Raw genomic sequence first — 27,274 nt, 5'->3', positions numbered from 1 at the left:
CCACCTGTGGCTGGTGGCTATTGCATTGAGCTCTCAGACACGGAACATTTCCATCCCTGCAGAAAGTTCTCTAGGACAGAGCTGCACTGGGCTGCAAGCAATCTGAGGTGGGGGGCAAGCTTTGCATCTTTTTTGCATTGCTTTCTTGTCCCAGCATCTAGCCTGGTGCCTGATATACAGCAGGCATCCAGTAAGTATTAGCTGAATTATTCAAAGAAGAAAAAAAAATGAACACTATTTACGTCGTTGTAGCTCCTTAAAGCATTTCATGGTTCCTCAAGATCACAGAAATAAATACGCCTATATACATGCATTTTGATGACTGGCAAGTAAAATGCTAAAAATAAGCAATTTTCATTTTGCCTGGGATGAGAACACGAAGATGCTTTAAGATGTAATTATAGAATTCATCTCAGGTGCTAATATAGCAATCTATAGTTAATTCGGAAGCACAATATCGATTCTAATTTATTTTTTTCTAGGTCATCTCAGCTTCATTGCTCTATAAGTGACTCTATGGACTCATTAAATCTTTCAGCATGATATTTATGCAACCCTATTTAATGAGTCCTCCAACACCTTGAATTCTCTGGATCTCATACCTATTATTTCAGTGGCAAACTTCTGGGTTTAATTAATTGTACACTTTCTGGACACAAAGGAGGTCAGGAAAAGGTTGCTTGTAGACAGCCCTTTTGTTGCCATATTTAAAGATCTTTGACAATAACCCTTGGGAATCTAGGCATTTAGATGTTCTTACACTAGGAAAATTTTCTTTGTTTCTTACTTAAATGTTTCATGAGTTACCTCAAAGCAGTGCCCTTCACTCAAACTCTGGAGCAAAAGGAGAAACCCTATCTTGTGACATGACAGAGGATTAAAACCCATCTAAAAAAAAAAAAAGATGTTTTTCTTCCAAGATGTTCCTTTAGATTTCCTAGTCCCTTCAAGGATAAACACCAGGGCTGAGTACATATTATTTGAATGAATAAATGAAAGCCATACAAACAACTGCTTAACCTTGGTACAAAGTCCAATGTGTACCCTATCTTCTATCTCACGTCATTCAGGACACAAATTTCCAAGAGGGAGAAGGAGGTGGTAGTTAGTAAGGGTGTTCTAGGGGGAACCGTGCAGAGAGTAGAGAGAGGCAAGAAGATCTTCAGGGAAGTAAAGCAAGTTAGGTTTGAACTCAGCACTCATACACACAAGCTGGATGGAGCAGAGAAGAAAGGAGGGAGGCGGAGAGTCAGGGTTGGGAGGGGGTGAGAGCGTCCATCCTCAATCCTCATGCTTTACAGAGGGGAGTGGTGAGCGGTGAGCCCTAAGAGCCATGGACAGAGAAGGGTGTCTCAAAATCCTTTAACCCACTTGTGTAGGTCACACTGAGTCTCAGTCTCCCCTCAGCAGGACATTACTTTCCCACTGGATGTGATGAGAACAGAAAACAGTGGTTTTCTCACCCATGGCCTGGGAGCTGCAGCCAACAGTGAAACCCCAGAGCTGAGCCTTGGGTTCGCAGGGGTGTTCTAACATCTAGTCCTGCGAGAACTTCTTCTCTAAGACATTGGTTTAGAAACAAGGAATACTGAGAAACTTGAACATGCTGCCTATGAGATTTAAATCCTCTTGCTGTTGTGATCATTTTGGGGGCTTAATCCCTGGCCAGATTGGATTGTGATCTTATGAAGGCTGGAGTATACCACCAGGAAAGAAACAGTGTTTGGTGTATGTGAATGTGTCTCTCCCTTCTAGCCAGTCGGGGGGATCTCCTTCCTTCGACAGCAAGCCTGCTAGGTAATCTCCCCATTTTACAGATGTTTATACTGAGGCAAAGATGGTATACCTTTATTGCTTGCCTGTCCATGAAATGTGAGCAAGAGATATCATACCCTTGACATCTAGATCATAAAATCATAGCTTCAGATATTTACTGAGAAAGCTGAAGGGCACAATACATGACATGCAGTCTTCAAGGTCAGACACTCTTTGAATGACCTTGGGAAAGTTCATTAATTTTTCTGAACCTTAATTTCCTCTACTGTGCAATGTCCAGACGACTAGGATAACACATGTGATATGCTTTGAAGGTGCTTGGCAGCATAGTAGGTGCTCAATAAATGCTAGTTGTTTCTGTTATTATGTAAATGTCAGGGGAGAAAAACCTTTTTAATGCTCTTCTATGGTCTTGAATTGCTCTTTATTATTTAAAAGCAGGTAGGACCTGTGTTTTTTGTTCTTTTGAAATCGATATTGGCACAGCCCAGAATAAAGAAGGCACTTAATAAATTCTTCGCATAAATTGAAAATTTTCCAATGTTATATCACCAGCATTTTTATAGACATTGGTGTGTATATATATGTATACACACACACACACACACACACACACACAATCTTTATGCAAAGGTCCATATAGACCCCAAATGAGCAAACATCCTTTTTTATTTGCAATCTTGTTGTCTAGTGATTTGTATTTACCAAAAAATAGAAGTTACTGTGGTTAAAAGGATGACTAACTTTTACAGCTCCATTCATTAATCTCTAGTAGATACCGAGAAATATAATTTTCATCAGTGAAGGTTTGCATTCACAAATTTAAAAATGTGAAATTTCATGTATTTACATGAGGAGTACTCTGGGTATCAAACTTAGAGGGGAAAAAACACTCATTTCTAGAAAATGCGGGATGGCTTTATCTACTATTAGTTTTGATTCATTCATTTTGTGTTCAGTGGTAGTCTATCAATGGGAAAGTATGAGGTAAGCGAGAAACATTTGGGGGAAATAGTAAACATGGCCCAAAAATGTACCTTTCATATACTGGTGGAGAAGGACTTTTTGTTCTTTTCCAGATACAAAACAGTGCAATTTTTTTGTTCTGTATTAACAATGAAACCTATTTTCCCCCAGAACATGTGAAATTGGTTTATTTTTATTTTGTCTTTTATATGTGAAAAGCTGAAGGGACCAAACTAATGATGTAATTAAAGGTTTTCTTAATGCCCAGGTATTGTGGGAATACCTGTCTCTTTTGAAAGAAAATATTTTTGTAACTCAGGAAGCTCAGTTGACCTTCTAAAGGAAAAACAAGTCGAGGACCAGCCATTAGAAGCCTGATGAAGCCCAGCAACTAAAATGTGGTCCTTAGGCCTCTCTTGCAAAACCCAAATCGTGGGTTCTGAGGTCCATTGCCATTTACCTCCTCGAAGAGAATTCAATATTCTACCTGTGGTATTAAATGTTTCACAATAACTTTCGAAAACACCAGAACAATAACAGCAAACATCAAAAACAAACAAGCAAAGAATCCAATGATGCTGATACCTGATGACTTAAAAAAATACCCTGAACATTTATAGCCAACCAAAGAAGTCATTGTCAAGGTCTCCCTCCCTGATGCCTTCTGGAAGAAATCAATATTGCCCGCCCTCCCCCAACCCCCGCCTTTCCAAATGGGTTTTATCACAAGGTCACCAAAGGAACAAGAGCATCACAGCTGGGGGGCGGGGGGCAAGGATAGGATTCATAGCCAGGCTGGGGCTTTGCTCTCAAATGGCATTCTCCACCTTTCTCTAGTGTCACTGTCTGTAGTAAAAAAATAAAAAGGTCTTGAAGGCTCAGGCTATGATGAGGCCCAAAACTCAAAATACAATAAACCAGCAGGAAAGCAGCTTAAAGCTTTTCCTTGCAGATGCTAAAGCCAGGAGGGGTAAGAATGTACTAGATCTCAAATGGGATCCATGGGAATGTGGCAGCAAGGGCATCCCCTGGAATCAGGTGAGAAATTCAGATCTCAGGTCCCACCCAGACCCCCGGAATCAGAATCTGCATTTTCATAGGATCTCCAGATAATTCATACACTCACGGAAGTTGGGAAGTGTTGAGCTAACTACCACTGCGTGTGCTGATGAATGTAGAGAGCAAGAAAAAAATAACAGCTTTTTTTTTTCCCCAGTAAAGTTGTTTTCACTAATTCTTCAACGTTAATTCTTTGACGTGTTTCTAAATGTACTGCTTCACAGATCGAGTGCTTGAAGATGAAAACATCATAAGCCTCGTTGTAGGTCTCTGCTTTCAATACATCAGAATAGATGTATTCTGTTTTCTCTACCATCACAATAACACCTCTTTCCTCCCTGAAATGCACACGCACTGGAATAGCTTTGGCCAGTTTTCCTATTAGCAAGAGGAATACAATAGGTTTCATAATGCATTTCCTCTGGCAGTTGAAAACCTTTCTAAACATCTGACCTTCATTTTGCTCCAACCAGCAGCCCCTGGCCCAGGCATCCCTATTAGTGAGGTCTTTTGAAGGGCTTTTGATTTTAGAGAATCAGGAAATCCCAAGCCATCCCCTGAATTCAAAATATCATGTGGAAATACAATGGTTTTGCTGGATTTTTAAAACAATAGGTGTAGTCAATCGAATGGAGTGGTTCAGGAATACTCCTTGAGAGTTAATTTAATCCCCCTGGTGTTTAAGATAGTAAGACTGTGGGCAACCAAGGCTGCAAGAAGTAGGAACTTAAAAATGTCTCAAAAGCAGAAATAATAGCGCGAGTGTAAGAGAGAAAGATCGAATTCTAAAAGGAAGCCAGTTTTGCAACTAGAGAAATAAAATGAAGAGAGGAAGAAAGAAGACAATAGTGAAGAATGGAATTGATGTCAAAAACAGAGAGAACAATGATGAAAAAATAAACACCAGGGGAATACAGGTAAAAATGAATCAGGTGCATCATGGGTATAGCTAGGCAGGAAAAGGATGGGAATGTAGAGAAAGGCCCGTGGGGGGGTAGGGGTCCAGGGCAGTGGGAAAAACAAAGAAGCGAGTCCATGATGCCTGTAAACCTGATGGCCACATGCCGCCCCTCTCTCAAAAGCGACCCCTCCCATCCAGTCCTACCTGGCCGGAAGGACGGTGGTCACCACTTGAGAGCTTGAGGGTTGGGGGGAGTAAAGTTGGGGGAAACAGAGGGATCCTCATGGCAAGTTTCCGACAAGAATGAGGAGGAATCGTCCCCCTGTGTGGGAAAAAAAGGGAGGCTGTCATTTTTGTGGCATTGAAATTGATTTCTAACCATTGGCTGTTTCAAACTCTTGGTCTGGGAGTTCTCTTGGAATACCTTCTAGATCGGAGATTTAAAATCTCCATCTCCTTTATCTATTCCAATGCTTCTACCCACAAAAGCAATGGGATTGGCAATGGAATTGTCCTTGGTTCTTGCCTGCCCTCTGTAGGAATTAGATGTTAAATACGATTGCAACTAGTAGTTTCGAAAAATTCTTTACAAAATCGCACTACTGCTAAGAAACTTGAAAAGAGATTGTATTGAATCCCTGACAGCAACTGAACAATGCAGCCCAATGAGTCTGGGCTGAATGGCTATACTTTTCTGTCTCAAAGAGAGAAAGCTATTTTTTAAATATATGATGTTAGTTTTGTTCGTCCTCTACATAACTCGTTTGTTAAAAAATATGTACTGAGCACCAACTATGTGCCAGGCATTGTTCTTCGGTGCCTAGAACTCAAGAGCATCAGTGAGCAAAACAGTCCAAGCCCCTGTGCTCCAATGTAAAAGCAGCTTGTGTTCCACTGGGGAAGGATCAACAGTAAACAACACACCTAAGAAAGAAGTAAATGACCTAATGAGAGAAGGTGGTAAATGCTCTGAAACACAGAAAGTAGAGCAGAATAAATGGAAGAGGAGATACCAGGAATGGGGAAGTGGTGGGTAGAGTGCACATTTAAGTAAAGCAGTCATAGAAGGCCTCTTTGAAAAGAAAGCTTTGAGCAAAGACTTGAGCCATAGGAGGGAGGTGCCCAAGCAGACTCTTGAGAGATGAACATTCTGGGCAGAGGTCCATACAACAGTCCACGGTGACATTGGCTTGGCTTGTTGGGTCCCAACAAGGAAGCCAGGATGGCTGGGAGCAGAGTAGGTCAATGAGGAAATGAAGAGGAGATACAGCAAAGTGCAGTCAGATCATGTCGGACCTTGCAGACTTTTATTTCTCAGAGAGATGGGAGCCATGAAAGAGTCTTGAACTGGGGAGTGAGCTGATTTATGTTCTAAAAGATGACTCTGTCTGCCCTGTTGGGAGTTGTGAGTGGGCACATGTGGAAGTGGGAAGACCATTTAGCAGGTTATTGAGAAATCCAGTTGAGAAAGGATGGTGGCTTTGACTGGGGTAATGGCGCTGCAATTTGTTCCTTAACAATTATAAAGATGTCCTAGCCCTTTCATCGCATTTTGCAAGTCCTGCAGTATTTGTGATCTCACCTAGAAGGAAGTTCTGATAATCAATTAAAGAATTGCAACAGCTCATTATGTATTTCCTAAAATCTAAGAACCACTTAAAAAAAAAAAGTGAGATTCAAAGGAAAAACAACAACAAAACCCTTTCCAGCCAAAGCTAGAAGACAACATATTTCCTATTTTCTCCATGTCACCAAAACCATATACATGCTGCTGACTACTATCTGAGACAGGATTTCTCCTATGCTAGCATAATTCTGGAGGGCAAAATCCATTTTGATGCCAAAATAGTTAAACATAGTAAGCTTCTCCCCGATTGTATCAAGTTGTTTGTGTGTGAATGCCTGTGTACATGTGTGTCTCTGATGGTCACAGAGGGTTTGTCGTGGAGAATGTATGAAAACTGTCAGAAACATCTTGAACTGTTTATTATCCCCTCACAAACATTAGCAGAAATTAAATCCAACCCTATTAATAAAACTCTTTGAAACATAAAACTCTTTGGAATATGGAAATACTACTTGAACCTGGGTTTCAGCTACAAACTCAAAGACCTCCTCACCAAATTCAAAGATTATCCTCAGCAAATGATTATAATAAATGTAGAAGACTCTGGGACTCCAAGGGGTAGGTTTGCTACATTAATTCGACCTTAGGCAGAATACATGGGAAACAGAGAATGTGACTCTTGCTTTTAGAAACTGCTTTTCCCATTTTGAACTGAAATTTCCTTTAGCATTTTTTGGCTCACTGGTCATGCATTTTTCCTCCTGCAATAGCTTTTTCTCTGGTCTCTGCATGCTACTTCATCAAATGTTTCAAAACACCAGGACATCTCCTTTTTAGACATTCTCCAGGTACATATTTCTTGTGGTTTGAATTTGCCATCCTTCCCCTAAAAATGTTGAGGGTCATGGTAAAATCAGGTAGTGGTACCTGAGGTAATTAAATCTTTCCATTCCTTGCCTTAAATAGTATTTAAGGGGTGCAAGTTTGACTCTTTTTATTATTCTGGTTATACCAAAGCATGGCTTTAAAAACAAACTAGAGATACATTTGGGTCAAATCATCTAATTACTATTGGCAAAATTCATGCTCAATGATAGGCACACAGAGTAGAAGTGAACCCAAAAGGTTTTGTGGGCCATCCAGAGTTGTGTGAACTCTTTTGTTAAGGGCAATCTTATTCGTGATGTTGATCTCAGTTCTTGCTGGGAAGACTTTGAACCCCATCAACACATACACTCTCTGCTCTAGTAAGTGATGAGTATTCTCTTTGGATACCTTCCCTCCAAACTATAAGCCCATCACTGCATTCCCACATTTCCTCATCTTTAGGAAAGTAAGGACAAAGAAAGGGGAAAGAATTCGTTAATGGGGTAGAGAAAAGGAGGAGGAATCAATGAAACGATGTGAATCTCCATTCCAATTTTGTTTAAGTCTCAAACCCAGTTGCCTTACAGGGGCTAATGAATAACAGGAATCCATGAGGCAGCCTGGGGAATGCCATGCAGGCCTGAGGGGAGCCCCTTCTCTGCCCTAGAGATTTGTTTACAGGTTGGCTCTCTGTGATGACATAATCTAATTTTTTTTAAGTTTTATTTTTAAGTAATCTCTATACCCAATGTAGGGCTTGAACTCACAGCCCTGAGATCGAGTCACATGTTCCACTGACTGAGTCGGCTAGATACCCTTATATAATCTAATATTAAAGAGAACTTATTTATTTTTATTCCTAAAGATTTTATTTATTTATTTGAGAGAGAGAAAGAGATAGCGAGAGAGAGGAGGAACTGGGAGGAGAAGGTTCAGAAATAGACTCCCCTCTGAAGAGGGAGCCCAAAGTGGAGCTTGAACCCAGGACCCTGGGATTAAGACTTGAGCTAAAGGCAGGACCTTAAATGACTGAGCCACACAGGTGCCTTGAAATTATTAAGAAGATTTCCAAGTATTAAATAATAGCATGAGGATTTTGTAATATGCTGACTTGCCTAGGCTGAACTACATTTCCCAGTGTTCCCTTTCCAGGTAAGGTGAGCTACAGGGGAGACTCTCCTGAGAGGTGGAGGACTGAGGAGGGAGGCAGTGGCCATCTATATAACACGTACATGTTTTTGCAGATATGTTGAATGGGATCTTTCCCTTCTCTTTGGGCCTTTCTTTAGTTGCTCTGACTCCTGGTCCAGGTATGTGTGTGTGTGTTTGGTTCTGTGGTAAAGACTCAATCTTTTGCAGGTTCTGCTTCTCTAGGTGAGCTCCAATTAATACAGGTATTAATGAATTTAAACATATTAGAAAGACCATGTAGGGATTTTCTATTCCTGATTAGGTTACTCGGACCATTCTTCTCACTGAAAACAACTAAAAAAGCTAGATTCGAGATTTTCTTCAAAGAACCTAAGAACCACAAAAATTTAAAGAGTGATCAGGCCAACACTGCAGAACCTCAAACATAGACAGAGAAGCCACTTATGCTCTGATGGGCTTTTGCTAATGCTGGAAATTGAAACCATCTTTTGAAAGCCTGGTATGGTAGGGCCACAACTCAAAGCCTGTGCCCTGTACAGAATGAGGAATCTTAGGGGAAACTTTCCCTACAGTAAGTGAAACATACAGATTATAGATTTGAAAATAAACCAAATAGCACTTATGGAATCAAATAGAACACAAAAGCTAGGATTAAAAACCCAGTAGAAAAGTAGAAGAGAAGTGTAAACAAATTTTTGGTGAATTAGAAAAAGGGTCAGAGAAAAATTGTCCACTGGGTAGCACAGAGAATTGAAAAGATGGAAAATACTGAAAAGAGTTACAAGACTGAGTTGATGGAGTAAAGGTCCATTTTATTTTATATGTAAATAATGTGATGGAAGCCATTTTTGCTGACATGATGGCTGAGTTTCTACAGAAATGAGGAAAATTATCCATCCAGCCACCTCAAATACATATTTAGAGACATTTTAGAAAAACTGCATACAACAAACACACACAAAAAAATCCTAAATGCAAGAAAAGGAGGAAAAATACAAGCTATTATCAAAGAATTACACTAAGACTAACAGCTTCTCCATAATAAGAGAAAGCAGAGGTCAGGGGAATTTTATCTTCAGTGTGCTAAAAGAAAAAAACTGTCAGCCTAAAATTTTATACCCAAAGTATCCTTCCAGAATGAAGGTAAAATAAAGACATATTTATTCTCAGACAAAAATGAAAACAAAACCAAAACCCCCAAAGAGTTTGTCATTGGTAGACTATAAAAAGGAACTTCTAAAGGATGTAGAAAATAATGGTCCCAAATGGACAGTATGAGACACAAGATAGAATGCTGAACAAAAAATCTTATGAATATGTAGATAAGTCTAAATCAACACTGACAGTATAACATAGCATAAGAATGTCTTATTTGTTAAGAGATGTGTAAAGAATCATTAATAAATTTCAAAAATAAATCAGGAGAAGACAGAGTCAAACTGTTCTAATGTTCTAGCACTACCCAGAAGAGTCAATGTATCCTAGCATTACATCCAGGAAAATAATGAATAACTACATTTTTTAAAAGGCAGTTATTCATACTGATACCAATGGGGGAAAAAAAGTTTCTTCCAAAGGAAAAAAAAAACACACAAAAAACAAACCATTGGTTGGGCCTACCAAGTCTTGACAATGAGCAAAACATAGTCAACAGGCAGCCAATTTGCACTCTGTGGTCTGGCTTTGTTGAGGAGGTCCAATGGGTGATGGCAAGGAGGATCCTCATTTCCCCCATCAAGTTGCAAAGGATCAGGGAACACACAAATGAATTATGTAAGGAAGCGGCTTTTACTTTAAATGCCCTAGTCTCTTTCTCCCTGAACACTGGGAAGGCAGGACTGAAATCACTTCATTGAGAGTTCTGTCTCAGGGCTCACTGGTAGATCTGACAAGACTAACTTCACTGAGGGATGAGTCACTCATCCTGCTCATTCAAAGATGTCAGGGAAATGAGGAAAATCAGTCTGTATTCCCCTGGTAGAGGAAAAAAATAAGAGCCAGTAGGCCACATGATGAAATGTTCTTTCGCTATAAATTAAAATGCCCTAAAGCTTCCTGAAATTCTCTCTTATTGATGAGCTCAATTTAAAAAAGAAAACCTGTGTTCTAAGAAGTATCAAAGACAAATTAAGTGTCAGAGAAAGAGTAAATTCCAGATTTATTGACTGTTTTATGAGGTTATAGAGATGGTTCATTAAAAAGTCCTCTCAAAAGATGATTCTTCTTGTAATGAGAATGAGTGGCTGCAAAGTGATCAATAGACATTGGAATATTTGCAGCAGATTTGGGGCAACTCAGATTAATGACACTTCAACATGCTAAATAAATCTTTTCAAAGTGTTCAGGAGAAAGGCAGAGTGTCCTTTTTATAATCAATCAGTTCAGAGTTGAATGTGACCATAGAAGGTATGGTTTCTCTCTACTGGCAGTTGGGTTGTCAGTTGCTTCTGTCACCCTTTGTACACATATATACTTTTCCTAATGGTCTTGGCAAACCCAGAGATGGAAATCCCAAGGAAACCAATTATGTCACCTATATAATTAGTAGGGTTTATTGCATCCATCTTAAGGACTCCGCAGCTATAGATTTCATAAAAAGACACACCTTGAACAGAGCCGAAAATAGCATACCCTCAGGGACTGAATTAAATATTTCACTGCTAGGATACACGCAACTGAACATTTCTTCAGAATGTAGAACTTAACTGAAAAGGAACTGGGTATTTTCTTTCAAGGATGTCTACTGCTGTTTGTAACTTAAGAAATTTCAGAAGGACTTATGTACAGGAATGTATAGTGTAATTCTACATCATACATCTACATTGCCTCTTTCAGAAATCACCTACTTCCATTTTCCCCAATGCCCGCAAGAATTACATGCAAAAGGAATAGACTCATTGATCTCTTTTTTAGTGGGGGAAAAAATAGTCTATATATGAAAAAGGCCTAGTGCATGCCACAAAGTTGGACATTCTAAAATAAATTTTCACACTGTGTCTGGCCAAATTTGGTTCTCTACCGAATATGTGTCAGTAGAATGGAAGTCTTTAGTCCCAGTGTGGAAATGAAGTGGTCTTGACTGATGCCCATTGTCTTCCAACTGTTCTATTGGAGGATGGTAACAATTTTAGGAACTTGAGTTGATACTTACAGATCATAAGCCCATGATGGAGTAAAAGGTTAGAAGGTTACACTTTGGATTAATCTTCATATGTAGTTCTCTCTACATCCAGCCAGAACTCCTTGCCTTTGAAGAGCTGTTGTCTTTCAGCAATTGGGTTTTCAAATTTCTTTTGTTAAAAAAACACTTGTTCAATTTTCAAGGAGTTGTTTGGTTATCAAAGGCTTGGAAAACTCTGCAGCTTGTAATTGTAGTTCAGAACAGCTCAAAATAGTAGTACTAGGAAAATAGAGGCATGTAAAAATAGCTTCCTCCCTGTTTTGGAGGAGGTTAGGAACATTAAACACGTTATTACATTAGTTAGAATAAGTGGACAAAGAGAAACTAAGTGATTATATTTGACGTGTTGGTGAAAGAAATTAACAAATGGGAAGACATATAATGCCATGTAGTGTATCTACTTGCTGTAGGCAAAAGATTAGCCATTACTGTTTTTGAGGTATAAAACTACTCATTGCATCTCAAAATACTTGAAGAAAGAACTCTACTCCCCTCAGTAATCTCTGGCAAAGTTTGTCATGCTTTCCTCTTCATAGAAAGATTGTAATTATCTTTAATATTACCTACTATAGAGTCAACTCAATTTCTTTGTCCAACATTCAGTGATGGAACAGCTCATGAATTTCTAGATGTCATGAAACCATTCCACTTTCTCATCTTTCTGACTGAATGCAACCGACTCAGTTAACCTTTTATAAATACTGCTGGTTGGTCTCATTCCCTTGAGTTACTGTTCTTTCTTTATTGTTTCTGCTTTTGTTAATTTCCCTCATATCTTTGTCTAGCCTTAAAAGGCCATTCTGATACTGGATGTGAAGAGGGATTATTTCAAAGCCAGTGCTATCCTATTTCTGGTCCACATCCAACAATTACAGGAGTGTGGATGAATGCTATGCCGGTCTGGACTTTCACTTGCCTATATTTGCTTCCCTGTGCTTTGTACTTTCTCCACATAACCTACATTTTATCTTATTCATTTCACTGTTTATTATTGTTCCTTCGTATCACAGACATCTCCTTTGATTAGCTATGGTGTCCTACTATATTAACTGTCATGATTTCTTATGTTACTGTTAAAGTCATGGTTCTAAAGCACAACATTTCTTTTTTTAAAAAAATATTTATTTATTTGACAGATAGAAGTCACAAGCAGGAAGAGAGGCTGGCAGAAAGAGAGGGGAAGCAGGCTCCCTGCTGAGCAGAGAGCTCAATGTGGGGCTCGATCCCAAGACCCTGGGATCATGACCTGAGCCAAAGGCAGAGGCTTTAACCGACTGAGCCACCCAGGTGCCCCTAAAGCACATCATTTCTTAAGCCTTGAAGAGCATCTCTTAATAAATGCTTTCATTTGACATGAAACCAAAAATCTCCAAGGGCAACCTTCAAATCCAGACACAAAATGGTAGTAAGGGCAACATGGATGAAAAGCAGAGAGATATCACGGTTGTTCCTAGGAAACAGAAATCAATGCTGCTGAGGCTGTGGAAAAAAGGAACCCCCAAGCACGGTTGGTAGGAATGCAGATTGGTACAGCCCCTGAGGAAAACAGTATGGCGTCTCCAGTGTATCCACTACTGAGTATTTACCCAAAGAAAACAAAAGCACTAATTTGAAAAAGTACATGCACCCCTATGTTTACTGTAGCATTATTTTCAATAGCCAAGATATGGAAGAAACCTGAGTGTCCATCCATAGACGAATGGGTTAAAAAAAATAAAGTATATTTATACAATGGAATATTACTCAGCCATAAAAAAGAACAAGATCTTGCCATTTGCAATACCATGGATGGAGCTAGAGGGTATTATGCTGAGTGAAATAAGGCAGACAGAGAAAGACAAATACCATACAATTTCACTCATATGTAGAATTTAAGAAACAAAACAAATTTAAAAAAAAAGAGAGACAAAAAAAATACAGACTTTAAATACAGATTACAAACTGGTGGTAGCCAGAGGGGAGGCGGATGGAGGGATGGAAGAAATAGGTGAAGGTGATTAAGAGTACATTTATCATGATGAACATTAAGTAATGTATAAGTTGCTGAATCATTATATTGTACACCTAAAACTAATATAAACACTGTATATTAACTATACATCAATAAAAATGAAAAAATAAAAATAGAATCAATAAACTTAATAGCTCAAAAAGGCCTCTTCTCCGTATACTATGACTGTGGGGGTTAGAGATTCAACATGAGAATTCTGGGAGGACACAATTCAGTCCATAGCACCACTGATTCTGATTATTAGCTATATTGGGGCAGACTAAACTGATCATGTACAGACAGGCCCAGAATTTTACAAATAAAACAAAACACAAATGAAGGCAAAAGAACTACTATAAATTCATAGAAACACTTCAGACCTCTTGCTAAGGACCAAAAAAAGAAGAAATGGGAAATTGGTATAAATATGGTAGTGGCACACACTGTTAATTATCTACCTAATTGCTATTTCTATTTCTTTGATAACAAAACATCAGTTTTGTTCAGGTGCCTGTTGACTATGATACTGAGGAGAAGCTGGACTTCTCTTCACCCTTTTGAGTGAGCCTTAATTTCACTAAACCAATGACATGCAAATGACACCCACCTGCCTGTGATTGGTTTAGGAATGGGTATATGGCACAATCTTAGCCAATGGGGAGAAGAGTATCAGGAAGATTTAGAAAAGTTTTCCTTAATTCTGTAAGATGAAGACATTGCCTTTGAATGGTTTTATGTAATGTTGTGATGCATGGAGCTATGGCAGCCATCTTGTGACTATAGGTTTACAGCTCAGGCATGAAAGGCAACAAAGTGAGATGGCATGGTAGAGATTCTGAAAATGCCTGGACTCTTGATGAGGTTGATGAGCTGTTAGATTAACCAATCCTCAAACTGTGACATGTCTGAACTTTCAATAATATGACTTACTAAGTTTATTATTGTATAAGCCAGTTTTAATTGGGTTTTCTATAAAACTGCTACAGAATGCACCTTGACTGATAAGCTGCCCAACACTTATTCTTCTAATGTGTAGTCATACTAAGTGCAGACATTTACAGGTGCTTTAACACCTACCAAAGTTGATTTAATCATGATAACCTAGTGCAGTAACAGAATCTATTTGTAGGGTTTTTTTATAGTGAGTTATATAATCAAAACACATATGTGATTGCATTGTATCTGTGAGACAAGTAGCTGATAATTTTAGACCACAAACAAAAACAAAGCAAAATAAAACTCTGTGGGAACAACAATATCTCAGAAGATATATATTTCTATCAAATACAAAAACTGGTTAATGAGATAGCAGTCATAACCAGGGTATATTATGTCAGTGTACAAAATAATGACATGTGACTTTAGACAGCATGGATTAAAAATGTATATATGTGAATATATCACCTGGGACTGATTATTAAGGTGTTAATGTGTTTCTTAAATTCCAGCTAGACCTGAATCTTTTGCTCCAAACATTTTGAAAGATCAATCCTAAATGGAAAATATAGCAATTTCTGAAATTATCCTAAAACTTATTACTAATGCATAATCAACTCAAGATGATGGCTAAGAATATTCAAATTGCATGTTTACATAAAGACATAAAAATTAGCAGCATGTTTAAGTAATTACCAATTCTCAGATTTTCATTACTGCTTCATCTATATTTCCAGGCCTAAAAACTTCAGGAGTTAAAAATATTAAATAAATCTCCTGTCTAATAAATACAAAAGGAGAAGAGCAGAAATAACCGTAAAGATATATTTAGAATCAGCCACAAAAAATTCTGTAAGCAGTAAATTGATAAATGGACTATACAATGAAATGAAAACAGCATTTAAACTTTGCAGGTTCATAGAGTACTTGTATGGAACAGCAATACCTTTTAGAGTAGATATTTTTAACCATGCATAGAAAAATAATAAAACTGAAAAACACATTTTTTCACAGACAAATATTCAGTGATGAATCAAAATGTATGTAATGATCTAAAATCAAGATGCTGTTTGCCAACCTACAAGTATTTGATTTATAGATGATCAGTTTGTGTAAATTTAATATTAATGAAAAACAGTTGATTTTGACCGTACAATAAGGATAAGATAATTTTAAAGAGGAGCCACAATATACTACTATATAGGGGTGAGGGGAAGATTTGTTCTTTTTTTTTTCTTTTTCTGTTTTATGAGAGCATTTTGTTGGCTAAAAACCAGGGTGATTTTAGTACAGAGCGTCCTCTGCTGGACAGAGTCCGCCATTACAATATTTTATCAGAACCGAAGAGGCCTGGTTAATTCCACTAATTCTCTCTATTCTGGCAGGGAGAGTGGGAAAGTACTTTAAATACATCTGAATCACACTTCAGACCAACTGCAACCAAGATGTCAGGATCTAGGTTTGAGCATTTGCAATGTGTAAAGCTCACCAGTAGATGATAAACGTGTACTGAATATCGCTGGAAAGATTTTCACCATGGTTGAGGAAGATATAGGAGTTTACGCTGTAGGAACAGCTCTGAAAGACCGTGTGCAAGGTACCTGACCTACAGAGATCTTATTTTAATTGAACAGAAAGAAAATGAAGTTATTGCGTGTTATTACTTGGTTTAGTTTACCTTGGGCTTTTCGTCCAGGATCTGTTGACGTATCTCCTTGTGTTTCTCTACAAGTTTTTCTTGCCGTTTACTTTGGGCCTCTTCTAACTACAAGAAATTACAAAGAAAGTCATTTTCATCTAAATGTGCAAGGGAATGTTTTCAGAAAAAAACTGAAAGCTTTTCAGATGTATGGCATACATTGAATTATTTCATATCCTGAGCAAGAACTGTCCTTACAAGTGTAGGAAACTGTTGGTAAATGTTGGTCCTGGGTGATGGGGACACAGCGTCCAGGTGGGGGTGATCTATAAATTATGTAGTTTTAGTAAAAATTCACATTTTTGTTAATGTTTGAAAATTTCTGTAATATCAACTTAAAAAACAGAGAAGTGCCTTTGGAGGTGGGCATCTTTCCTGGCTGTGATGACAACTACACATTCTTTTGGGGGCTCTGCTACTGACCTTATACTTCTGGGCTCCTGTCTTTGGAAAGGATTCTTGACATCTATTTTTCGATGACCCTTTTTATCTATAGGTTTGCAATTAAACTTGCAGAAACACTGATTACAGAACAGCTGCTCTGTAAAGCAGCTCTCCCAGGTGCTGGTGATAAACGGACACCAGGCTCAGCATTTCCCTTCAGAGGCTCACACATTCATATGTGGTTGGCAAAACAGAGAGAGATTAACTGACGTACCCTCTTGATGTACTGCACCACCTCTTGGATGTATGACCGGATCATCTCTGTCTTTTCCCTAAGAGCAAATGAGAACTAGATCATTATATGACATCATTCAGCATCAATATATAGGTGCACCTGGGACTGTCAGATGAAAGTTTCCGGAACTTTCTACATTCTCATTGCTGCTGCAAGAAAGGTACAGCCTGCTAGCTCTGGACAGAAGGCAAGCTTGGCCCACGGACAAGCAAGCTCTGTTTTTGCTAAATGCTGGGAACGTGGCTGGACAGCATGGGAACTGAGGATTGTTTTTTTTTTTTTTTTTTTTTCCCTAAGGACAACTCTTCACTCCATCTTTATCTGAAAGATCCCTGGGTGCGCCTTAGATCTTTGCTGAACTGCTCTATGATTTCCATATGTTAAAAACTTTACAAAAGGGAACTTTGGAAAGGTTAATTAGAGGAGAAATTTCACAGATGGGTCTTTAGGTGGTTAAGAAGTTGTTATCCTGGGGGTGCCTGGGTGGCTCAGTGGGTTAGGCCTCTGCCTTCGGCTCAGGTCATGATGTTGGGGTCCTGGGATCGAGCCCCACTTTGGGCTCTCTGTTTAGTGGGGACCCTGCTTCCACCCCCTCTCTCTGCCAACTTGAGATATCTGTCAAATAAATAAAATCTTTAAAAAAAAAAGATTATCTTGAACTGAATAAAATAATCCCCAGGAGACAGGTAGGGGAGAAGGGGGTCTTTCTTCTTACTCTTCCATTTGACTTTTGTCTTTGGATTTAGCTTCTGTTATCTTCTCCTGCCTTTTTTTGTCCATCTTCTTCTTTAACTCCTTCTTCTCTCTGAAGTCAAAACAGAAGTAAGAGGGGAGAAAAAAGGTAAATAAATAGCAGATTTTGTGCAACACATCGGTAGACACAGGGCTACTGGAACGAGAATGCAGGCTTACTTCTCACAGATTTCTTTGAGCTTCTTCAGCTGATTATTCTGACATTCTTCAGCAACATCCGTCAATTTTTGAATAAGCTGGGGAAAGAAAATGTGTTTGCTGTTTTACATGATCACAAACAAAGCATCCTCTCCACTGGATCCTCCAGACAGCAGTGTCTGGTGTTTAGAATGCGATGATGGATGTTTAACAATAGTTACAGTTACCAGGCATCTAACATGCCAAGCGGACATAATTTAAAACCATCACATTATCTAGGTTTTAATATGAACGTCTTCCTCTTATCTCCTTTGTAATTAAACGGGATTCCTTAGATTATTGTCCTGGTTTCTGCAACTTAGCTCAGTGCAATGACAAGTAACATGGAAATTCTGGCTCCAGTCCCCACTCTAGGACATCCAAAATATGATTTTGGTCAAGACTGCTACATTTTCTGAACCTTCATGTTCTCGGTTATAAACGGGATGATCACTGCTTTTGTCTCTTGGAGATACAATGAAGCTCAAAATCACACAAGGATGATATGAATATAAGTTATAATCAACTGTGAATTGGAATTCTGGGTTTCCACCAGATTCATTGTTTGCCTCAAGGACCATGAGTTGCCCATCTTAGGTAGAAATCGGTGTTTGGGGGCACCTGAGTGCTCAGTGGGTTAAGCTTCTGCCTTTGGCTCAGGTCATGATCTCCGGGTCCTGGGACTGAGCTCCGCATCTTGCTCTCTGCTCAGCGGGGAGCCTGCTTCCCCGCCCCTCCTCTTTCTGCCTGCCTCTCTGCCGGCTTGTGACCTCTCTCTCAGTCAAAAAAAAGAAAAAAAAGAAAAAAAAAAGAAACCGGTGTTTGCATCCTTGTGTAGGTAACTTCCAAAGACCTTCAGAATTCCCTCTATAGAATGGTAGCCCTGAATTTTCATGCATTTCATGAAAGCAATTCTTTTACTGTTTTCCATCAATTTTCTTATCAAACCAAACTTCCAGAGGGCAGCGACCATTGTCTGTGTTTGCATATCCTTGGCCCTCTGCACCATTCCTAATGTTCAGTAGGTACTCAGTTAAATGCTTATCAGTTACATGAGGGTCATTTTTGCTTTCCAATCCCATCTCTTTCTCTGTTTCACATGAAGAACCTATAGAATTTTCTGCCATTACTCAGGCAGTGGTGGCAACTGGACGCTACCCTTTTGACTGGAACCCCAAGCAGATGGTGTGGGCTTCCTCTGAAAGCCCCCCACTGCTGTCAGCCAGTGATGGAGATTCTCAGATACCGCAGAGTAAGTGACCTGTTGCTGCAGCAAGGACAAAGCAATCGAATCAGAGTCCCAGCAAACTAATCAGCAAACTAACTTCCTTCCTTCCTTCCTTCCTTCCTTCCTTTCTTTCTTTCTTTTAATTATGTTCAGTTAGTCACTGTATAGTAAATATACTATTAGTTTTTTTTTTAAGAATTTATTTATTTGACAGAGAAAGATCACAAGTAGGCAGAGAGGCAGGCAGAGAGAGAGAGAGAGAGAGAGAGAGAGGAAGAAGCAGGCTTTCTGCAGAGCAGAGAGCCCGATGTGGGACTCGATCCCAGGACCCTGAGATCATGACTTGAGCTGAAGGCAGTGGCTTAACCCACTGAGCCACCCAGGCGCCCCAACACTATTAGTTTTTGATGCAGTGTTCAACAATTCATTAGTTACGTATAACACCAGCGCTCATCACAACACATGCCCTCCTTCATACCCTTCACCGTGTTACACCTCCCCCTAACCGCCCTCCAGTCTGAGACCCCAAGAATAATATAGACCAGGAATTTACAGAAACACTCCACAGAAACAGGGACGGTTCAGACAATGGGATGGCATAAATACATGTCTTTCAGTAGTAACTCTCAACGGGAATGGCCTAAATGCTCCCAGCAAACTTCCATCACTGATTCAGGTAGGGCCAGCACTGTCTGAAGAGTTTGAAGCCCTGTGAGGTTGTGCTTCTAGCTTCGTTTTACATAGGAAATCACTGACACGCGTGGCTCAGGTCCTAGGCCCCAGCCTCCGAGGGGGTTAAGTGGCAGAGCTAGGTGCAAACCCAAGAAATCAGGCTCCATGGCTGGTAGCCTTCACCACTACCCCATGCTCTTTTCATTATGATTTTAGAAATTATTATTTTAAAAAAACAAAAAACAAACCTTCTTATGTAAGAGGATAAAAACTTAAGGGAGAAATTCTCTTAGAGAACTACAACAAAGTAGGCACATTGACTTAACATTAACGTGAAATTTGATGCATTCGTCTGTGAAGTGGATTAAATTGGACAAATATGAACTGGGACTCGGGCCAACAGAAAATCTATTTGATCTTTTAAAAGAGATTGCCTGATCATGACCATCACAATTAAAGAAATCATGAAATATTACGGCTTTGTAGTGCCATTTATCAAGCTGTCTAGATGTAAAATGTTGGTGTGCAAAGACTGGAAATTTCCTTGAGGAGTCCTGCAATCTCTATTCTAGCTGAGGGTGTGCACTCGGCCCCTTTCCTTCCCCACAAGATCTTTCTTCTCTCTCATTCACTCTAAGGAGTTAAGAGGGTTCTCCCTGGTGAACCATGAGAGACTATGGACTCTGAAAAACAATCTGAGGGTTTTGAAGGGGGTGTGAGGTTGGGGGAACCAGGTGGTGGGTATTAGAGAAGGCATGGCTTGCATGGAGCACTGGGTGTGGTGCAAAAACAATAAATACTGTTACGCTGAAAAGAAATAATTAAAAAAAAAAAAAGGGGTTCTCCCCAACCTTGACTGCAATATCAGAACCACTGCTGGGCAGCTTCCTAAAAATGCAGATTCCGGGGCTTATACCTAGGTCTATGGACTCCAAATGTCTAGGGGAAGGGCCTGGAAGTCAGTATTTTCAAAAATCTCTGGTGATTTGGATACTTTGCCTGATCTGGGGTGTCTCCGAGGGCCTGTCTTCATTCTACAGACCACTGTTAGATCTCCCAACAGCACTTTGGATTTCCACGGCCTTCATACTTCTGTTTCCACTTTGTCATCTGCATTCTTCACCTGATCCAGAATATTCTCTCATTGATTATACCCCTACCTGATCACATGTCTTGCTTTCCTTCTACCTCCAGCCCTCATCCCTACCCAATTCTGACTTTTATTTTGATTTGGTGTCACCCCCTAGACCACTGCAGGACGACACTCCCTCAGAGTCCCACAGAATTTCCCTGACTGCCGCACCCCCTGGCCTTCCTCATTGTCCCTCCCTCAGAGCATCTCTCCTTGGTCTTTACTTTTCTCTGGAAGAGTTCCCACCCCTTTTGCTCCCGGAACACACACCTTTATTTAAACTGTTCAATTTAGCCACATCCAACAAATATTTATCAAGTACCCTAAACACCTGGCACTATTCTACAGAATCCTAGCTAATAAGTTGGCTTTCTAGATCTTGTGACTCAAAGTGCAGTATAACCATGTCAGACCAGCAGCACTGGCATTGCCGGGGAACACAACAGAAATGCAAATTCTCAGGCTCTACCCCAGACCAGCTAAATCCAAATATGCGTTTTAAATAAGATTCTCAGGAGATTTGTGTTCATGTTGCAGTTTGAGAGGCACTGTCTAGACTATTGAGAAAGATGGAGACAATTTAGAAGACACCCTCTGTTCCGGACTGAATGTTTGTGTTGTCCCCTGCCAGAATTCATTTATTGAAATCCTGACCCCTATGTCACGATATTCGGTGGTGGGGCTTTGGCAGGAGATTAGGTCAGGAAGTTTGAACTCTCGTGACAGGATTAGTGCCCTTATAAAAGAGATTCTGCAGAGCTCTATTGCCACCTCAGCCAGGTGAGGACACAATGAGAAGATGGTCATCTAGGAACCAAGAAGTGGGCTTTCACCAGACATCGGATCTGTAGCCACCTTTAATCTTGGAATTCAGCCTTCAGAACTGTGAGAAATAAGTGTTTATTGTTTCTGCCACTTAATCTATGGTAAGAGACTAAGACATTCCCTCAAATTCCCTCTTTTCTGTCTCAAAAAATCTTTGGCACTTTATCTACATTCTCTTTATTACCCCAAACTCAGCTTCCTCCTGTCTGACATGAGGCTAACACTTCCTTCCTGAGGTAGTTGTGAAAGTTAAAAGGAAGAACACACATGCAAATCCTACTAGACCACTTTGTAGGTCCCTAACTTGGTTTCCTTATCTTCCTTCCAAGAGGAAGGTTCTTGCCCTTGTTTTCCATCCTGTCTTCTCCAACCTGTGGCAGGACCTGATCCTACCATTTCATTTTCACCTCTTTTTTTTTTTTTTTTTTTAAGATTTTATTTATTTATTTGTCAGAGACGGAGAGAGAGCTAGTGAGCACAGGCAGACAGAGAGGCAGGCAGAGGCAGAGGGAGAAGCAGGCTCCCTGCCGAGCAAGGAGCCCGATGTGGGACTCGATCCCAGGACCCTGGGATCATGACCTGAGCCGAAGGCAGCTGCTTAACCAACTGAGCCATCCAGGCGTCCCTCATTTTCACCTCTTAAGCTTTTTTCTGCCCTGTACGCATTCCCTTTGCATGAAAACCCATTTCTGTTTCCCTTACCCTCCCAGAACCCTCAACTTTTCTTCCATGTTGGACCTTCCTTTCATTTCTATCCCTACAGTCGAAGACCAGTGGCTCCTGCTGAAGTTTTGATGCCCGAGCTGCATATGCTTCAGCTTCTCCATGACACTTACTCTTGAACCACTGGAATCACCTGATTTTGCTTTAAAGTTACAAAATTGTTTTGTTATTGGACTTATTGGCCATTTCTCAGGATTTAACTTTAATTATTCCAGAGATTCACAATGTTTCTTACTTCACAGTGTCCTTGGGGTCTCAATAATTTTTTCACCGTACCCTTAAGCTAAAAGAAATAAAAGGAGGGCTCTATTTATTCATGAAACAATTAGATCCAAACTTAATAGTAGTACTTTGCGTAGTGTCCAACAGATGTTACTGTTTCCTTAAAAAAATGTAAAATATCCCATCATGCCCCTGTGAGTTCAACATGGCACATCAAGGTGACTTTATGCACAGCTGGGGATCATGACTTTATCCTATTCTTTTTTGTCAACCACTCTCACACAAAGATCTCTTTCTTTAATTTATGGTAATTTACCACAGTTACCTCAAATCTTTTAGGGGCTTCAATTAATTTCAGCCTCATCTACTGCCTTTGACCAACTCAATGGGAGGAAGGCTCACCAAGGTCTCACCATTTCCACAAGCAAGTTTAGGATTTGTCTTGCACAGAAGACAAGTCATTGTATTATCCCACTGATTATCACCATATAGTTCAAAAGTGAGTTTCTTCTTGGGTACTTTCCACATCTAGGGAGTCACAGAGATGTGTGAACTGCTCTGGTTACCTATATTTCAAGGCTTTGTGTTAACAGCATTCTGATGCAGATTTTTGCAAACTCCGGTCTGGATTCCAAGAATTCCTTTCCTGCCCTCAGTCTCTCCTTAGTCCTTCCACTCCATTCCAAATATTTTTCCTTCTTATATCTACCAAAGCCTTAACTGGCCCTCTATTCTCAAATATGTTATGCTTCGGCCTCAAATTTCCTGTCTGGGCTAATACTCATCATATCCAATAACCTAGTCAGCATTTTGCTCTCTGAACTGTTTAGGCACACAGCTGCTTCTATACTTTGTCTCTTGTTCTTTCTCTATGTTGATGATATTTCCATTTGAGTGGGAGACAGCACAATATAGGACATTCCCAAGATTTGTAGAAAGTTCCATTATGCTGGGCTGCTCTGACTAAGAAGAGTGGGTAGTAGTGAAGGTCTCTGTCCATGCCCCTTTCCTTTTTAAGCCAGCCTTTGGTGATAACTCCCATTTGACCGCCTAGATAACTCTAGGCTTGGCCCCTTACCTGGCTTTTGTAAAAGATACCAATTATAGACCTGCCCTTTGTATGCACATGCTTTCTTATTGCAGCCAGCACTGCAATCATTTTTCCTAATGACTTTTTTTTGGAACCCCAGACTCTACACAAAATAGGTGCTCAGAAAAAGACTGTGAATGAAATCTTTTACGTTTTAAAACCACAGTGATCTTGACCTTGGTGACAATAAAGAAGCAGCATGTCCAAGCCATGGGTTGTCTTATTGAAAATACTTTCAAAACTATATAGTTTGGGTACTTAATGTTGGGTTGGGGGCTTTGGGAATGCAGTAGGAATAACAGAAATGACTGCCAGGACCACCATCTTTCAGCCCCTTCCCCCGCCCCTTCCTTAACCCTTGACTCTCCTGCTAAAAGGATGTATGCCTAGGTCACGTCTCCATAGGAAACCCAATACCTATGCAGGAAACAGGAGTATCAGGAGCCCAGACCCCATACCCTCTGATCACCAAATACCTTACTCTATATGGATATGAGCCCAAGCTGCCTTGGTCCGATAAAAGACCCCCGCCAACTTCCTCCCAGCGCGACTTCCCCGACTCCCCTCTCTGGAGTTGGGAACCTCGCCCAAGAGTGCGGTTCTTCTCCTGGTGTGACTTTCCTGGCTCTCCTTCTCCTGAGCCCTGAAACTTTGCCAGAGAGTGCCTTTAATAAATCTTGCCTTGTGCCTACTTCGGCTGCAAAACTGTACACTTACCAAGCTAAGTTTTGTTTCTTGAGAAACAAATGCCTTATTATGAAATCCAGGTATGTTTTTAAAAACATGGATTTGCATACAACTGATGAAAACTGTTTCTGTAGAATCACAAAGAATATGTGTTTTAAAAAGGACAACATCTCTGAGTTTAATATGGCAGATATGTGAATGTCTTTCCATCCTGTGCTCAGTTCATCTTGGTTTCCCCCACTCTTCTATACTACAAACCCCTCCCTGTAGCATTCCGCCCTTTCCAGCTATTTCCCAAAAACCCAGCACTCTTACTGTAATTCTGCCCTTTTGATATTTACTGTTTTTCCCCCCTTCTACTACTTAAGGTCCAGGAAGTAAAATGATTAATATTGTGTCTTTGTTAATAATATTGCATTATTGTCAGACTTACTGGATTACATATACATCAGTAAGTTATCCCTTTCCTATGCTAAAAAGAGAGTTGGGGCTTACTTCTGGTTTTCTCTACCCAACACTACTTCTCTAAGAAGAACTTCTTCTGTTTTCTGAGAACTGGCTCTGTGCCCAATGTGGTTCTCATGGGAGCTACTGTATTCTTTATTCCCATCCCTTGCCCAAGGTAACTGGTCCCAGTGGAGGCACTGATCCAAGTCGGACAAGTCATAACCTGACCTTAGCCACAGGTGATTGGTCTAAGGTTGCAAGTTTAGACAGTCACATGACCCTCATAAGGCTTTCCTCCAGATGTTTCCAACCTGCTACTGGAGAAAGAAATATAACCTAGATGGGCTGATGCCTATGTTTTCTGACAGAGGGAAGCCTGCATGCTGTTGGAAAAGAATAGTGGTAATACACATTGAAAAGTAGTAGAGAGAGAGAAAGAAGAAAGGAGAAAGGGAGGGAGACGGACAGGAAAAGAGAGGAAAAGGGAGAGATATAGGTAGACAAACAGGCAGACAGACATAGAAAGGGCTGCCAGTGACTTCTGGCATCCATTTCTCCATCCCTTCCCTTCCCTAGTGTGGATGGTCAGTCTTTCCTCATGTGACCTATCCTGTGCATTTCTCTAGTATATAAATAAGTTTAACATGGATTTCTGTCACTTGCAACCAAGAGAATCCTGACAAAAAGTAAAAGAAATAAGAAAAAGGAACTTCTCTGAGTGTCGGGTCCAGGATTTCTATTGCATGAGATGTGAAAATGGCACCCATAAGAGGGATTTTTCACACAATAACTGGAGTGCTTTTGAACTAACGTAAGGATATACTCACTTTGGTTGTATTTATTGGCAGACAGGTTCTACTCAAAGAACTATTCAATTATGCATTAATCACAAAACTCACTGAAGACAGGAAAGAAGAAAAGATTAATTTAGAATTCCCAGGGCAAAAAACCAAAACAAAAGAAAACAAACAAACAAACAAACAAAAAACCAAGAGAGTGCAGGTTTAAATGGAAATGCGGTAAACAACATTTAATTTTAACTTTTAGTATGATTCTATTCTCTGGCCCAAAGCATTAGACACATTTCAGTTATTGGGCTTTTTTGTTTACCACTCTTGACAACTCTCCTAGTTAAATGTTCCAAACCTTTTAAGGAGTGAAAAAGAAAAGCCCTGAGAGAATACAATTTCATGCTTGTTTTCAACTCCATGCTGAAATTGACTTGGGTCCCTCCTTTGAGGGTGAGCGAATGGTTTCCATGGAAGAGAATAATTCCTTGACTCTAATTCAAAAGGGATTAAAAAAACAAAAAACAAAACAAAAAAACATGTGGAGAGAAGTTGGCCTGTTCAGTCTCCTCTTAAGAAGGACAATTTTGGAACATGAGCAAAAGTCCAATATAGAGCGTTCACACTTCAGGCACAACCGACCTTCCTTCCCCCCTTCCGGTAATATCTAGAGAAGCTACCCACCTTCTTTTCTCCTCATTAAAGCATCCACTCTGAATTTTCACTCTGTCTTTTTTTTTTTTTCCTTTTACAAAGAATTAATTTATAATGCTTCTAAACTAAGTAATGATCTATGGACTAAACACATTACTGAGAATTTAAATGCAAGGAGGACATTCACACTGGGGTGTATCCTGGCCATTCGAATTGAGAAATATTCATTGAGTCCAGCCAACCAATATTAACTGAGCACCTGTGACGTGCTGGGTACTGGGCTGATGATGGTCCAACCGTGAGCTGACAGACAGACTCAGTCCACATGGAGCTGATAGCCTCCACTAGCTCTCTTTTCTTTTAAGGAGGACACCATCTTGGACTCCAAGGGCAACCATCATTGTCTGAGATATCCTTTCATACCTATGAAATTATTATTTTTTAAATTTGCATAGCTATATAGAATTTATAGCAGCTTATTGGAGTCTAAATATTAAAGGATCCTTGGAATTTTTTTCCTTGCTGGGCAAAAAAATAAATAAAAATGAAAATCTGACCAAGATTCCTGGTCAGTGTCAATAAGATAACCCATTAAAGCTGTAACATTTAAAATTATTTTTCACCTTTAAGTTATGCTGAGGTAAATGCCAGCTTTTGAGCTTTCTGGGAAATATAAATAGATCAATGTAGCATACTCCCTTGAATGATATTTCTGGTATTCTTTTATGAGGCTATCAACTGGAAATACCTTCAAACTTTTAAAAAATCAAGAAATTTGATAAAAGGAGGTCTACTTAGGGCATGCTAATGATGTCTGGGTTTTACCAATGAGAAAATGTTTGCATTTCATCAACTTAATTGAGATTATCATACCTGATTAAATCAACTAAAAAAAAAAAACAAAAAAAAAACCACCACCAAACCACTACAATTTTAGGGTAAGGCTTTGTAATTTTTCAAGACCATTTAATTCAGAATAAATAAATAAATATCGATTACCACTCAGATGTGGGAAAGTAGCAATAATGTTCAAACTGGAGGTTTTCAAATAATTAGCAAAGGAGATCTGATAAGATATGTGAATTGTCCTGTGGTTTTTTACT

At 39.7% G+C, this 27,274-nt stretch overlaps 1 protein-coding gene across 3 annotated transcripts in view; it reads right to left on the bottom strand.

Annotated features, from left to right (window-relative positions):
- Positions 1-27,274, bottom strand: part of PLCB1 (phospholipase C beta 1) — a 685,746-nt gene that overhangs the window by 68,869 nt on the left and 589,603 nt on the right. For 2 of the 3 annotated variants that reach the window (XM_044263435.1, XM_044263434.1), the window contains exons 28-32: positions 17,686-17,762; positions 17,489-17,578; positions 16,753-16,810; positions 16,074-16,160; positions 4,907-5,024 (exon numbers count right to left, since the gene is read on the bottom strand). In XM_044263435.1, coding sequence (XP_044119370.1) covers positions 4,926-5,024; positions 16,074-16,160; positions 16,753-16,810; positions 17,489-17,578; positions 17,686-17,762 — 411 coding nt within the window. In that variant the 3' untranslated portion in view covers positions 4,907-4,925. The remainder of the gene's footprint in view (positions 1-4,906; positions 5,025-16,073; positions 16,161-16,752; positions 16,811-17,488; positions 17,579-17,685; positions 17,763-27,274) is intronic. The other variant, XM_044263433.1, reaches the window with a different exon arrangement.

Source organism: Neovison vison, chromosome 8 (assembly GCF_020171115.1).
Source record: "Neovison vison isolate M4711 chromosome 8, ASM_NN_V1, whole genome shotgun sequence".
Lineage (NCBI taxonomy): Eukaryota > Metazoa > Chordata > Mammalia > Carnivora > Mustelidae > Neogale > Neogale vison.
This window is presented reverse-complemented; position numbering and strand designations above follow the sequence as displayed.